This window comes from Neopsephotus bourkii, unplaced genomic scaffold, assembly GCF_033783945.1.
Source record: "Neopsephotus bourkii isolate Nb327-2 ecotype Australia unplaced genomic scaffold, CSIRO-AGI_Nbou_v1 NB_379, whole genome shotgun sequence".
Classification (NCBI taxonomy): Eukaryota; Metazoa; Chordata; class Aves; order Psittaciformes; family Psittacidae; genus Neopsephotus; species Neopsephotus bourkii.
The window spans coordinates 1,933,038-1,948,391 of NW_026900884.1; the positions used below are offsets into that span (position 1 = coordinate 1,933,038).

Here is a 15,354-nt window from a genome sequence, read left to right on the forward strand (position 1 = left end):
AAACTAGTAAATTAAATAGAAGCAGCCTTAGCTGCAAAATCATTTTTCTAGTATAAAAAATAAAAGTGTGACAAATAGTTTCATAAAAGCTTTTTTAAAATATACAGCTCTCATAATTAATAATGAAGACTGTTATCTACTTATTTCAATAAAAATATTGAATGCAGCTGACCTTTCTGTTTTCTCTGATGCATTATTAATGATGTTGAAGAGATCACTAGGTTATTGTTCTAGCAGTATATATTTTGCTTAGTTGAGGTTTTGGTTTGCAAGTAATGCTGTTTAAAATGTTGCACTTGAGTAAATTATGTACCCAGCTGAGTACATAAAAAAAAACTGTAAAGCTTTCTGATTTACAAATCCAGAATGTCAATATATTTCAGCTGTCCAGCTCCACCTTTAGGCATTTGGAGTACATACATAATCCATAGCCTGTTCTTGATTACCCCATCTAAATGGCAAACTTCATTATCTGGCAAAACACCAGCATAAGGTGGACACAGCAGCTGAATCTGTCTTGAATCAGAACAATATCTATATATAATGATTAATGCAGATCTAGAAGGGTCGAGAGCGCTCCCAGTTTGTAGTAACTTGTCCTTAAAGCACTGGTCACCAACTACCTGCAAAGAAGTCTGGCAGAAGAAAATCTTAACCTTGTCCTTTTATTATCTCAGGTTGATTTATTATTGAACACATATATAGGTTATTTTCTTTATTTATTTTTTCTTTGTTATTGCTGTATTTGAGTGGTTTTTTTCCCCCGAAGTTCATCATACTTTCTGAAGGTTCACTGAAACATCTGACATTTTTGAGTGCCCTAATCTCTTTGTTGTATTCTTTATAAGTATGTGTGGTTGAATTTCCTTGTCTCTCAGTTTGCATAATTTTAAAGTCTTTGTTAAGCTTTTGAATTGGGCCAAAAAAACCTAGGTATTTCAGAATATCTGAGCAGGTCTAGTCTGAGATGCCTGCTCTTATAAATAATAAAACTGTACCTTCTCTCCAGTCAAGATTGATTCTTCTGTACTTAAGGCATATTGGATTTTTTTTTTTTTTTGTTTTGTTTGTTTTTTTTTTCATGCAGATTTCAGAATCCAAAGATACTGTACCACTGTCATACAGACTGTTAGGATTGAGAAAGCTTGCTTCATATTATCACAGAATATGCTGTGTAGTAGAGCTTACACTGTAGAGTTTACACATGTGAAACTAGATGTTTTAACTCTAAAGTATCATCTGCATACTCTTATATTTCAGCTGAATATATGAGATCCCAAATCTACATCAGTTCTCATTGGAGTGTATATCTTCTTCAAACAGTATTGAAGGGGTTTTGCCTCACCACTGATTGGCGCTCAGCAAAATTTATGTATGCAGGAAGTTTCTATGATGTCACTTGAAATGCTTGATTGAAATGGAGTGTAATTTAAAAGATTTGCCAAGACAGCAAAAGCAAAACTTCAGCAATGTATTTTGTGACACATTGGTATGGTACATTTCATACACTTTAAAAGCTTGAAATTACAGGGACAGCTTCCAGGTACAGTTACATTATTTACATGAAATTGAGACAGCACTCTCAATGATTCAAAGCTTAAGCATAGTTTTGTTTTGGCTGGTGGAATAGGGAGTTTACTTCAGACACAGAATACAGAGAGCCTACAGTTGTAAGTAGTGAAAAGTCCTCTTATGTGCAAGCCAAAACAACATCAAGTTATAATTGGTGACAGCCACATTCAGGCATTTATGTCATGAAGAGCTGGAAGACAATAATGCCATCTGCGCAGTACAACTATTATTATACATAGAGATAGCCAGCCTTTTTATTAAGAACTAGGTGATGAAATTCTTATATGGCCATTATCCCATTTTGCTGTCTCAGTAGAAACCTGGCTGGATTTATTCTGTAACTCTTTCTCCCAGATTTTGTTTTTGTTTGTTTGTTTGTTTTGTTTCCTGTTTAATTAATTTCAGCGTGTGAATAATAGGTGGTCCCCCTCAAAATAAATACAAAAAAAAAAATAGATGAATCAGATTGTTTGCAATGGGTTTGTTTGTGGGATTGTATTTTCTGGGTTTTTGATTTGGGTGTTTTGTTGTGGCGTTTTTTGTGTCAAATCTTTACATTTTGACTGCCATTTTTCATAATGTTCCACAACATAATGTTTTTCTTAGGTAGCCATGTATTAAAAAAATCCTCGTGCAGTTGTATTTTAAACTGAATATGCTTCTTAATAACCATTTAGCTTAGAGTCTGCAGAAGTTAATAAATAAACCCACCAATCAGCATTTATTCTTTTCACAAGGCAAGGGAAATAAATATTTTTATGGTTATGCATTATAATATTTTTGACTTGTCAAATAATTTTTAATGCAGATAATCTAGTAGACCTTTATAAAATCACTGGAGAACTTCAAATTCAGCAATACTGCTGGTCGTTTAAGTTCTTCAGTTGAATAACCATTTTCTGATTTACCTTATTGCATTAAAGTAACATGAAATATCTGTTAAAGCAAAGCTTGAAAAAGGATATCAGTGTGACACGGAGTTACCCAGCTGTCTTGCAGTCTGAGAAACAGTCACTGGGTTTCTTGTGGGTCATAAAAGACACACACAGTCAAGCATAGTATGACATACACTTGGTCTTTGAAATCTCATTTAATGACAGACTAGGTGAATGGCATGCAATACTAAGGCTTTTGGGGGGCAGTATAGTCACTGAGGGTGAAATTAGGTTTTAAGTAAGATTTAAGTGGTTTTGCACTGGTTCTCCTCACTTCAGTGATTTTTTTCAGCCTCAGTATAATTTGCAGGAATATCTGTAGATGTGATCCCTTCTGCTGCAGCAGGTGACACTGCTTTGTCTTGACTTGAGACAAGAAAGATGCATTCTCTGCATTATTAGGTGTTTCCCTAAAAGTCTCCTTGAACAGCAGCTACTAATGCACCATAGTCGTGATATACTGCTAGATAAATGAGAAACTAAAAGTGCTTGTTTTGTGTATCCAGTACTAAAGCTGTGCTCCCTTATGCTGTATGAGTAAAATTTCTGCTCCTAAAGGGAAGGGAATTTTCCATTGCTACTTCATTGCAGACTTGGATTAACTTCGAGAATAAAATAAATAGCTTCACAGCTACGAAAAATGAGTTCTGCCCCTGGTGAATTAGAATTAGTGTTACATTGGGCAAGAAAAGCAACATTTTAATGAACTGTCCACCCTCGGGCACCTCTTCCAGAGAAGACACCTGTGAATCTTTGTCAAATACTTATGTAGTTCAGTTTGGTTTATGTCGAATTACTTGGTTGGGTGAAGAAGATGCTATATGCTATCTTTCATAATTCAAACCTTTGTAGAAGCCTGGTTTATAGCTGCCTGGAATAACATTGGCTCAGTTTTCAGAGTGTTTTCATTTCAGAGACAGTCTAATCCAATATCATTTTACTCTTAAATCAGGGAGAAGGTAATTCTGCAGACAAAGCTACAACAGCAATTTTTCTTTTACCCCCAAATTGCCTCAAAATGGGTCGGAGTTTCTCTCAACTGTATGGTATCTTTTCAGTTAAATATACAATTAATTCAGTTTTAATTTTAATTGTCTTTGCTGGTGGCAGAATTTATTTCAGTTAATTTAATTTGATCATTGCTACTTCAGACATTAATCAGCATCCTATTAAACCATCTCACATATATTAATTATGCCCCCAAATAGCCCTGTGATGTACAGTCAGGGAAGAATTAATCCTCAAGGGACAGGAATTCCAGAATTTCCTTTGATATGGAGTACAAAATTTCAATCAGTTTGGGTTTGGATTTCCAGAAATATTCAACTCTCAATTTTTGCCAGCTTGTGCAAACCAAGTCCAGTGGGGCGACTGTAATTCTGGGAACTAAAATCAGAGTCCAACTGGAAAATGTGCAAGTATTTTCTCATGCTGGCACTTCTCATCTCAACAAGTATTTTATAGTCATTACAAAGAAAAGAGAATGAATTTTGACACTGCCTGGGAACCATTAGAGTCAGACTACCTTCAGAGGCAACTGTGATCTAAGTAAATCTAACCAGGAGAGCAGAAATTATCTGGAGTAGCCAGGTATTCCCATACCCATATCTATCTACCACAGAGCCCTGATCAGATCTTGCTATATTGTTTTCCTCATTACTTTAGGCATGCTACTTTATTTTTGAAAATTAGGGACTGATTCTGTTTGTGGACTGTGTTGGGATTCATTCACTTGGGGTGAAATACCAGGTGACGTCTGCCATAGATACTTGCAATGTAAGGTGAGAAGGATCCTTCAGTTACTATTTTTTTTATAACCATGGGCAAAATGATGATTTAGGATTTGTAATTATCCATTGCATTAAATAAGCTGATGAGCTATACAGCTTTCTCTTCCTATGTACCATCACAGTTCTGCAATGGAGGTCTTCAATGAGTTTTAATTCTGGAATCAGAGCTATATTATTCCAGAAAATACCTTTGGGAAGCTTACTATGTCTTCATGTGATAAATGATATAGATGAGCCTTCTGACTATCTAATTTGATGAACTATTAAATAGTATCTTGCCTCCGGTGTCCTCATCAGTCTTAGGTCCTTGTCATATTTAAGGTGGTGGTATAAAGATCATGCACCTAGAGAGCAAGTGAAGCTGGTGGGAGAGTTTGGAATATGTGAGTGTCCTTAGTTTATGCTAGCTGAATATTCTCTCATCCACTCACCCTCTGCTGACAGAGTAATCATTGCACAGTGTGAGTGAGGCTTGTGAAGCTACTTTTTGCATTCTGCTGTCTCTGCTTTCTCTGTGTTAGCGTTTTATGGATTGTTAACTTTGGTTGAGCTGCTTTTGCAGTTCAGTGAGCATTTATTTTCCTGCTACCTGCTCTATATGTATGTGAACTACCATTGAATCGACACTGTTGAATCTAAATGCTGTTTTGAAAATGTGGAGCTGACTTGAAGATTAAGGAAACCTGATCTAAAGCTGACAGTGATTTGAAGAACAGCTTATGTGTGGTGTACAGGCTTTAGCTGGTTGTTTATGTTAGCAATGGACTAGTGCAGTATTATGCTGCTACTTAGGCTGTTAATGCTCCTTATAGTATTGGTCAGAAAACGTAGTTGAGGGTTTCTGAGGAAATAACTTCAAATAAATGTTACAGCATTTTCTTGTAATTTGGAAGACCTTTTCTATCACAAACAAGATAATTACCTCTTTTTGTTTGTTTACCTCTTACTCAGTCCTTGTTGCAAATGAGATGAGAATGTTGTAGACGTTATGCCTGACATTCAACAAAATCCTTCTGCATGAAATCACTGTTGCAGAAACCCTTGCACAGATACGGTTTTATTCATTTCCTTGGAAAGTGCCTTGCTCTTTCCTGTCAGTGTACTAATTACATGTTTACCAAAGGTCAGTGTCCTTTTGAGTCAACAAGGTCACTTAGTTTAGATCTAGATATCAGACCTGAAAAAAGATTTGAAGAGAGTGTGATGAAATAATGAATTTCTGATTAAATTCTGAATTCAGTAAATTTACTCAAAGTATTTTGAGAATTTTACCTATTGGCAAGTAAACTGGAAGTGACTTATACCTGAATACTGACCAATATGGAAGAAAGTTCTGAAATCTGTAGTATTACAGTCAAGAATTATTCTTGCCTGAATGAAACCTGTCACTTCTTTGAAATAGTGGAATTTTTCTCTGCTGTTAAACAGTCCAGGATTTTACCTTTCATACAACAGTTGTAGCACTGTCACATTCCAGTACTTCCAGCTTCAAGATTTTTTTTTCTCTTTATAATGGAGTTTATACAAGAAAAAGGTGTAGTTCTTCATAGTTTGAGTGACAATGACTCAGAATTATTTTAATATCTGGCTGCAAGAAACTGTCTATCTCAGCAAAGGCTGAGACCTTGAAATAAGCAAATCCACAAGCATGCAGACTGCTTGAGATCTGGAATAAAAATTTTTGTTTCTCCTCTGAGAAGGCATATGCTCGTAGGAGACAGTTAATAGAAGTACCTTCATCAGGACTGTGGTTATTAGAAACAGATTTACCATACCACTTCTATTTTGTTGTCAAATGATATTTTTCATTGCTAGTACAGTGAGAGTTAAATCAGACCTAGTGTAGAGAGTATCTCCTTAGAGTAAAAATGTGGCATCAATATCAGAATAATCAGAAAGAAATCTTTGAACTATGTATGCATGTGTGTGCATGTTTGATTATAGCTGTAATTACATATTTGACTATGCATGCTACTAGAGGCTACTAGAGTTTTCCCTCAGCAACACACATTTTACAGTACTTATTAACTATTAGTCTGCTATATCTAAAAGGAGTGATTCTGCTGTTTATCCAAGCTTTGTTTTTGCTGCTTAAACAAATGTTCATTGTGCTGTACCACAATTTGTCCATTCCTTCAGCTGTGTGTAATCTTCTGCAACATTTAATCCCTTTTCCATTGCCACGCAATCATCACTTCAGCAATTGAATTTGGTCTTCCTAGATGTTTATGCATATTGCTCATCTATATTCAACAAAATATTCAAATCGTCTTGCATATTTTCAGATCTCTTGGGGATGTCTGTCTAGAAGCTGTCCTCCCTGTGTTTCCCAAAATAAGAATGCAGAGATGATGATGCTTAATTTAACATGTAATGAACTCCTATATTTCCTTCCACAAATAAAGGACTTGTTATTTTTTGTATTGTCTTTCAGATGCTTAGCTAGCATCCTGCTTGCTATACAAATGAATTTCAGATGGCTCACTTTTAATCTGAGCTCTTTGGAAGGAGAGAGTTATACCCTCTGATATTTTGTGCATACTCTCCAACATTCTATCTAAGGCCATAGTTCCAGGCTGAGATTACTTCTATTTATTTTCCTAGCTTTCTGTGCCAAAGTGCAGTTATACAATAAAAAGGTCAGGAAAGTGAGAGTTTAAAAAATCTTACCAGTTTTATGGTGAATATTGATTGCATAGCAATTCCTGATGGCTTGATTTTTTTCGCTGTCTTTCCTGATAGCAATCATTCTCAGGAACGTATTTCACAGCTATGAGATTCTTCTTAATATAAAGGCTGCTAATTCTATGGGTAAAACAGCCATTAACATCTGAATATTCAAATTATCATACACTATTTTAGTAAATACAGTCCGGTTTCATCAAACTGGCTGACTAAAAATATGAGCCAATATCCAGTGTTTAAGAGTTCATATGCCTTCTTCCACAATCAGTATTTTCATGCAATTTTAACATGAATATAATGTTCAGTTAAATAGAAAGAAGCCTGAAACATCTATGCCATATCTGTTTCTGGTTTCCATTATTTGTCCTTACTTCATAAGTTCTATTTTGAGCAGTCAAATGTTTTTATGATTTGAAGATTTATTATGTAATTAATTATATGCAATTAAGTTGTTTAATTCCAGGAACCCCACATAAATGTGTGCTTTTTTATTATTTAATATAGGTGATCAGATGTTGGAAATGAGCACCTGTTAGCTGTTAGTCTTCCAGGTTCTTAAATATATTTGTTTGACTTCATGCAAGTGATTAATGCCTCCGATATCAATAGTGGTGTTTTCATGTGTAAAGTTTGTATTTGTGTATAAACACTGAAGGATTTAGCACCCATGCAATCTCATTCAACACTTATAATGCAACACTATGCAAATGAAAATTTTGTATGAATAAAGAATAGATAGGATTTGAGTAGCCATTATATAATATCCTGGGATTTCAAAATACTCTGTACACATACTACTATAAAATATTTAATCATTCAGCTGTCCTTGTAGATTTAGGCAATATAATTAGCCTTTGCCATTCAGTCATATATATAAGTTTTAGTTATAATGATAGTTATGTTTGATGACTTGGAATCTAGATTTTGTATTAAAACAATAACAGCAACAAGAATAAGAAAATTCTGACAACCTTAAAGGTAATTAACTGACTTCTAAGAAACACCAACATTATACAAGCTTAATCAGCCAAGAAATGAACAGAGTTAATTAGCAGGGCTCTGTCTTTTGCAGTCTTCAGACTTGAATACATTATTAAGACAAAACTGAAGTTGCAATTTGAGTTCCACAAGGTGCTGGTTTTCTTATAGCTCTAGACCAATGAGGATTTAGGTTAGATTAAAGAAAAGAAAAAAGAAGAGGTAAGCAGATCTGAATAGAAAATCCAAAACTTGAATCCATGTCCTTTCCTGTTCAACGCCTCAGTAACCCGAATTCCCAAGTCATGTCCCTGATTGCTCTGGTCCTAGGGGCACCTGTGCTTTTGCTTCATAACAGCTCCAGCATTTCGAGGTATAACCAAATAACTTCTCAGGTCCTCTGTACACCCAGGTAGAATCTAGAAACTCGATAGCTTATCACTCTCATCTCAGAGCAGGCCAAGAAAATAGACAAGCTAAGATGTCATTGCAGCTGGTTTTACTCTTAAAATAGTACTCAAGTTTTGTACTAAAGCCTTGTGATTTGAGTATGTAGGCAGTGGTATGCCAGAACAAAATCCCTTCATCTCCCACGATCTATTAGTGTGCTAAAATCACTAGCCTGGGTGGATTTATGACACCCTGTAGTATAAAATGGAGATTTCTGAAGCCAGGAGGAGGGAGTGTGCTACAGTGTAGTGACTGGGATGCTTGTTTTCAGTGGAGAACTTTAAAGACTATGCTGCCTGCACCAGGCACTGGATTTCTATTTTCTATTTAACAGCCAGTGGATGACAGATAACTTGGCTGTGAACTGAGAAAAATAAGGCAATAAAAAGATGAGAAATCACTGCACCAATCATTGGCTATGAAATGCAAGACAAAACTATGTACTGATAGCATCAATTTAGTGTTTGTTTTTCAGACAAAGTATTTGTTTCATTTTAAGTGAATGATACTCAGTTCAGTCTCTCTATCATGGTGGAGGCCATCTATAGCCCTGTGTAAGGAACCTGCTATCTTGAATGTGATGGGTTTGAAAAAGACTACAACCTGCAGCATTCCTCTTGGAAAGCTTCAGGAATTAACAAGAGATTGAGGTTTCATCTCTGAGGTGAATCAGGTGATAAATTCTGGGATTTCATATCCAGTTTGAAGACCAGATGGCTGGCACCATGGTGTTTAACTTTTATATGATAAAGTCCTTTATAGCTAATCTTTAGATGTATAGTTAGCTTCAGCTTCAGTTAACTGTTGATGTACATGTAGAGTTATTTGTTGATAAACAAAATACATATGTTTACATACTTCCTGAGCTGGGAAAAGAGCACCTTGGCACTATCCCATCCTGTGTGCCCTTTATGTAATTTCATGACTATCCATTGTTCTAATTTTATATGTATATACACACAAATATATAAATATACATATATATGTGAATAGCCTTACCCTGCTGAAACCAATGGCCACATTCTTTTCAGTTTCGATAGAATAATGGTCTGAATGTATGTGTATTTTACTGCATCTTTTTGCATTATTTACAAGCCTTGAGCAATATGTATTATACAGCTTTTTAATTTACTGGCTTTTTTTTTCTATTTTAGAGGAAGGTAATAAATTTTTCTAGGATGAAATACATTATTTAGTAAAGAGTACTAGTGGAAATTAGACTAAATAGTCTGACAAATTCAGTCAGAAATTAATCCATTGTGAATTAGTTCAAAGAGAAGCTGAAATGTAACTGATGCTAACAGTGATACTATATTCTGTGCCTTTATATGAGATTTAAACACACTAACTTCACAAATAAAAAGCACTTAAATAAATGCTCTCTGTCTTGAGAAATAGATGGTTAGTGAAACACCTGGAATTTCTTGGTATTTTATGGCTGGACCGAAGGATGTGGTTAACCTAAAATATGTATGCGTTGAGTATCAGAGGATGAACTAGGAAGCAGCTCCCAATTCCATCAGTTTCTTATCTCTTCCTTTGATTTTTTCTTTTTCTTCTCTCTTTTTTTTTTTGTTTGTTTTTTTTAGTAATTTCAGACAAGTTTTCTTATGCCACTTTCTGCATGTCTGAGATGGAAACAGTATATTTCTTCCCTTTGAAAAAACATTTTGAGACATGCAAGTAAAAAATGCTATGTAAGAGCTTTGGATTATTATGGTAATTTAAGAGATAATGAATGTCATCCTACAAAATAACTTGGGAACTGTTACATGGAATACTAAATGTTTTTTAACTTCCTGAGCTTGAATTGCTGTTTGGTTTCTGAGCCTAGACTGGTGCTTCATTTGAAACTTCTTTTGAACTCATTTCCACCTGTTTAAGCAGATTTGACTTTGCTGCAGACATGGCACAATAGTTGCATTATAGTGAGTAGACTGCTTGTCAAATGTAAAACCTAGATTTTAATTTCCTTACATCTTGCTGCTAAAGCTGTTCAGCTCTCTATCAGTTGGATCATTTCCTGTCTTGCAAATGGCAGTTGACATATCTGCCAATCAGTTCTGTTCCTACGTATTTCTAAATTTAAGAAATCAGATTCAGTTTCAGGCACTATTTTAGGAGAATGAATTATTTAATGAAATAATAAAAAAGCAAATCTTGTTTTGTACGGTTTCCATTTTCACTGCTTCTATAACAATTCACAAGTTCTCTGAATACTGGATATGGTGTTGAACTGAAACACACCTGAGCGATAACATCTAGTACCCTTGTGAACATCAGCACGAGCAGACTTTTTCCATGAACAGATGCAAACTATTTGGAGATATGTATCATTTAAGTGCCACCACTCCAGATTTCAGGTATTTACACCAACCTCCTGTATACTGTACCTAGTTGCAGAAATATCTCCTCTGCCCCATTCTCCTTAGGCTGCTCTGATTACAGCCAATAAATAGATGTGTATGCAGTCCCTGTTTCAATATTTAGACCAAATTTAAAACCTAGTACTAGTTCTGCAATCCTGAGATGAATTGCACTCCAAGGTAGATTTTCAGATATTCTCATTTCATAATTCTGAAGGGAAACATTCTGCTAGCACAGTTTTGCAACGATAGCTACATCATAGTCTGACTTGGTTTTAACACATCTGATAAGTAGATGAAAGGCAAGCTGACCGCTTAGATTTATATGAAGAAAAAAAACAAAAGGTTATGACATCATTTTTCATTAAGAGCGTTTACAATTAACTTTGTTCATATGGATTTAATTGTGAAATCCTTAGTGGTTGTAGTGAACCAGCTTTAGTCACATTAAAGATAAGCTGTTCTCAAAAAGAAAAAAAGAAATCAGCTCCATCTCTGCAAAAAGCATTGTTGTAGTTTAAAAGAGAGGAAATGTACAATATTCAAAGATTTTATAACTGCCATTAAAGGAAAAAATGAAATTATTAATAATCACAGGTTTGTTCATTAAAGGGTCCATGACAAGCTAAAAAAGAATATTTAAGGCTGTAGTAATCAGACTGGCAACTTTATTTGCTGTTACTGCACTGGTTTCATAATATGTACTACAGTATTTTGGTTTTAGTTTTTGTTGTTTTTTTTTCTTTTTTTTCCAAAGATGACTGAAACCTTTTCTGGGACTTACAGGGAAGAAAGAGAGAGATTTAACATCACTAAATGGACCTGCAGTATCTAGTTGAACAACAGAGGAAATACATTAAAAAGCTTAAATTATTGCTGGCAGTCCTGATAAAAGACATAAAAGATTCCACCCTGATTATGTTTCAAAAAACATTGCTATCACTTTGTGCTGCAAACTCCTTATAATGCAGCAAAACTATTCTTTTCGAAAGCAGTGTGAAATTCAGTGGGAGCTTAACTTTTTTAGTGTTCTTATTGTTTATTGCTTCTAGGGGTAAGAAGACTGGACATGATATAGATTTTTTGATCACCAGTCCAGGACATAGAGAAGATGATGAGCTTCTGCATAAAGTTGTTGGCTTATGGAAAAAGCAGGTATGAACTTAATAACATTTGGCCAAAGAGGAAATATTATACCACCACCAATTTAAGCTTATGCAGTGCTTAAAGAATGTTGACTCCTTTTTACAGATGACTGCAATATTTTGAACTTGAATAGTGCTCTATTTGATTATTAATCACAATGATCTAGGTGCATCCTCCAGCTTTGAATGCTAAAGTTGGAGGTTATATGAGTAGTACTTTGCACACATTCTGTTGTATCTTACTCTAGGACTATGCAGCTAGCCAGAGGTAAGAAATCAAGCCAGGTGGAGTTTTGAGTGTCACAGAAAACTGTTTTCATACTTTGAAATAAAAATGTATTTATTTAATTTCTCATTGAGATGGAAGTAGGCTCTCCCAAAGGGAACTACTTCAGGGAGCTCCAGGTTTAAGTGTAGTGGATTTAGGTGATGTTGTGATGTGAGGTGAGCAAGTCTGAAAGCTTAGGTACCAAATCCCTGGAATTCTAGCTTCCTTTCAGCTCACAGACCAGCATTTTTCCTGTCTTCCTTTGGAATATTGTAAAAATTGACATAGACTTCCATGATGTCTGGGTTTGGAAGAATGCACACATTTCACAGAGGTATTGTTCATCTAAGAGGGCTTGGTTTCTTTTCTATTCAGCTTTCTTCAGTTTCAAGCAGCTCTAAAGTTGGAGGAGCCTGAATTATAACAGATGCCTGTACCCCAAAATGTTGCTGGGTCATAAATATAACATCTTGGGAAGAACTAGCTTTTGTTTCTTTCTCTACCTTTCTAACCAGCTAAGATATTTTTTGACATTTACTACCTGTATTGTTCAAAGGAATTGAGTACATTTCAAGAAGTAAGAGGCCAACACTTTTGAAGTAAATCACCAAATACTCCACTGCTAAGTCAGCTTTTAGTGCAGATAGCCTGGAAAGAATGCTTTTGAATTGATTCTTGACATCCGTACTCGATGTGCAATGGGTTAACACAGGAAAGACATCCAGTCAGACAAAAGCTTAGCTGACTGTAGAAAGTGACCTGTTTCAAGGTGGTCAAAATCTTTCAACTGGCTTTAATGGAAGGGCTTCAAGCTTCTTTTATCCTGGTAAAATAGATTGACTGAATTCCTAGTTCTTCAGTTGGCTTTTTGTCTTTGAAATGTTAACAGATTATTATTAATTTTTTTAGATTTCTGTGACTTCCATCCTAATTCTTCACAGCAAGTGTATGTATTGAAGTGGATTGCTAGCAGGTATAATTTATCATGCTCCAATGAAATGCAATGAAGCTGTGACAGTTAATGAGTGCTGAGGAACTACTCTGTTTTTTATCTTTTATTATTTATGTAAAGCTTCTTTCTCAGTCATTCTACTCCCTTTATTCTGGGGAAAGTTGCATTTTTTTCTTGGAAGCTGTTCTTTTACCTTCCTAAGCAGACTTGAATCTCTAGAAACCCATGTGTGAGTGCTCCAAAAATCATGTTTCTTATACACAGCAGAAAGGAAAAGTGACAACAGGCTGAGAATAGAGCCCGTCCTGAGTGAAGCCTTTTATTCCTTCTCCCATTTCATCATACTCCAGTCACACGAATGAGAATGATGGCTATGATCTGGCAACTGCTGAAGCTTTTCAGATCACTCAGAGCTGCTTTCATTAAATGGAACTGAAAGAAAATAAGTAGAAAATAAACCATTCTTGATGATTTTTTAAAGATAACATTTGGGAGAAGCGAGTGCAGGGAGAGTATGGGAGATCAAGGGTGGCCAAGGGTTTGATGAAAAGATTAGGATTCATTTAGAAATCCCAGCATGGTGAAAATGTCAGAAGGGAAGGTGCACAATGGCCATAGAAACCAAATCCAAACAAGCTGGGAATTGTTTAAAGGTATGGACACATATTTCCTGTGTTCTGTTTGTCCTCCAGAATTTTTATGGCTTATATACTGCTAGCTATACTGCTTCTCTGCTGTGGCAGTTGTAATATACAGGCTTTTACTGGTACTACTAAAAAGTAAGCTGCCAGCAAAATCAAAATGCAAAAAAGAAAGAGATGATTTACACTTCACTTTCTTTTTTATTACCTTTGATTTCTAAGGGGGAGGGGAAGACAGATAAAAACCCTCAAATCTAAAGCACTTTAATAATTTTTGACAGTACACCTGTAGTCTTTTCCACAGCTTTCCCCTTTTGTGCTACTGCTTCAAAGCCGAGATTCATCAAAGAACATCACTGAGGTCAGAATGTTGACTTCCTTTACAGCAGCTCTTAGTGAAGGATTTCTGCGATGTTTCGCTTCTAAGCTACAGACCTCAGTCTTATTTAAATAGTATAAAAAGGCCTTTCGCCTAGTTGAAAAGTTTAATGTAACAAGATCCTTCCATTGAAAGCTGCTGAAAACTAAGTGATTAAATCAACACCATTATGTTCTTTGCTACAGCATCACCAGCAATAAAATGGGCCAAGGAACAAATAATACAAAGTCACCATTAAGCTTCTCAAAGTACACCATCAAAATGGAAAAGCTGCAATGTAGTACACAGGTTGTGGTTTTAATCATTCCAAAAACCTTCTTAGAGAAACAAATGACTTCTGTGGGTTAGAGCTTGAAAGTCTGAGGGCAAACAGGCTGAGCCATCTGTGTCGATGCAGCTTCATTCACATACTGTATAAAGATATTTTCATTTTTTTTTTGTTTAAAAACCTATATAGCTATATTTAGCTCTGTTCCTGTTGTTACTTTTAACAAAGGAAGATTACTAATGGCATTTCTGCACTTTTCATTTGTTCCTTTTGTATTCATGTAATTATAATGTTGCATTTTTCTTATGGTTTTTAGGAAAATGAAGAATGTTGATGCTTGCCTGTGTACACTTATTGCAGTGTATTGGTGGTATGGTTTAGACTCTATTATTCACCCTTACTGAGGTGAACAGCTCAGGAAGGGGAAGTTTTGATGTCCCATTAAGGTGGCTGGTGAGGAACAAGTAACTGGTCTCACTGCTCATTGCAGGAAGCATTTTTTTGGAAGCGGGGTTCACAGAATAGCAACACTTTCCTTATTGAGGGACAGATGGATATTAGCAGCAACAAAACAAGACAAGATACAGAAATGGTTAAGAGGCTGGAGCAAAGAGCTTATTTTTTTTCAGATGAATGCTCTGCCCATAAGGGTGCAGAGCTCCTTTACGAACACGTATTGATTGTCTCACGTCTCACCTTTTCACTCAATGTTGAGGACACTTTTACCTAAAATAGACTATTGCATGGTGGTTAGAGCACTGGACATGAAAGAGCTTGGCTTAAGTTGCTTTAGGCAGAAGATGGATTGAATCTGATTGTCCTGCTTGTGAGGTTATTGCATAAAGTAGGCAGAAGTGTTCCATTTCCTGCTCTGTTTTAAGTGAAGATCCAGGCAGCAATAGCATTTCTTATAGCATTTGATCTT

At 35.6% G+C, this 15,354-nt stretch overlaps 1 protein-coding gene across 4 annotated transcripts in view; it reads left to right on the top strand.

Annotated features, from left to right (window-relative positions):
• The window catches only part of DNTT (DNA nucleotidylexotransferase), a 124,355-nt gene that overhangs the window by 74,886 nt on the left and 34,115 nt on the right, over positions 1-15,354 (top strand). For all 4 annotated transcript variants that reach the window (XM_061349028.1, XM_061349029.1, XM_061349026.1 and 1 more), the window contains one exon: positions 11,829-11,931. In XM_061349028.1, the coding sequence (XP_061205012.1) occupies positions 11,829-11,931 (103 nt within the window). The remainder of the gene's footprint in view (positions 1-11,828; positions 11,932-15,354) is intronic.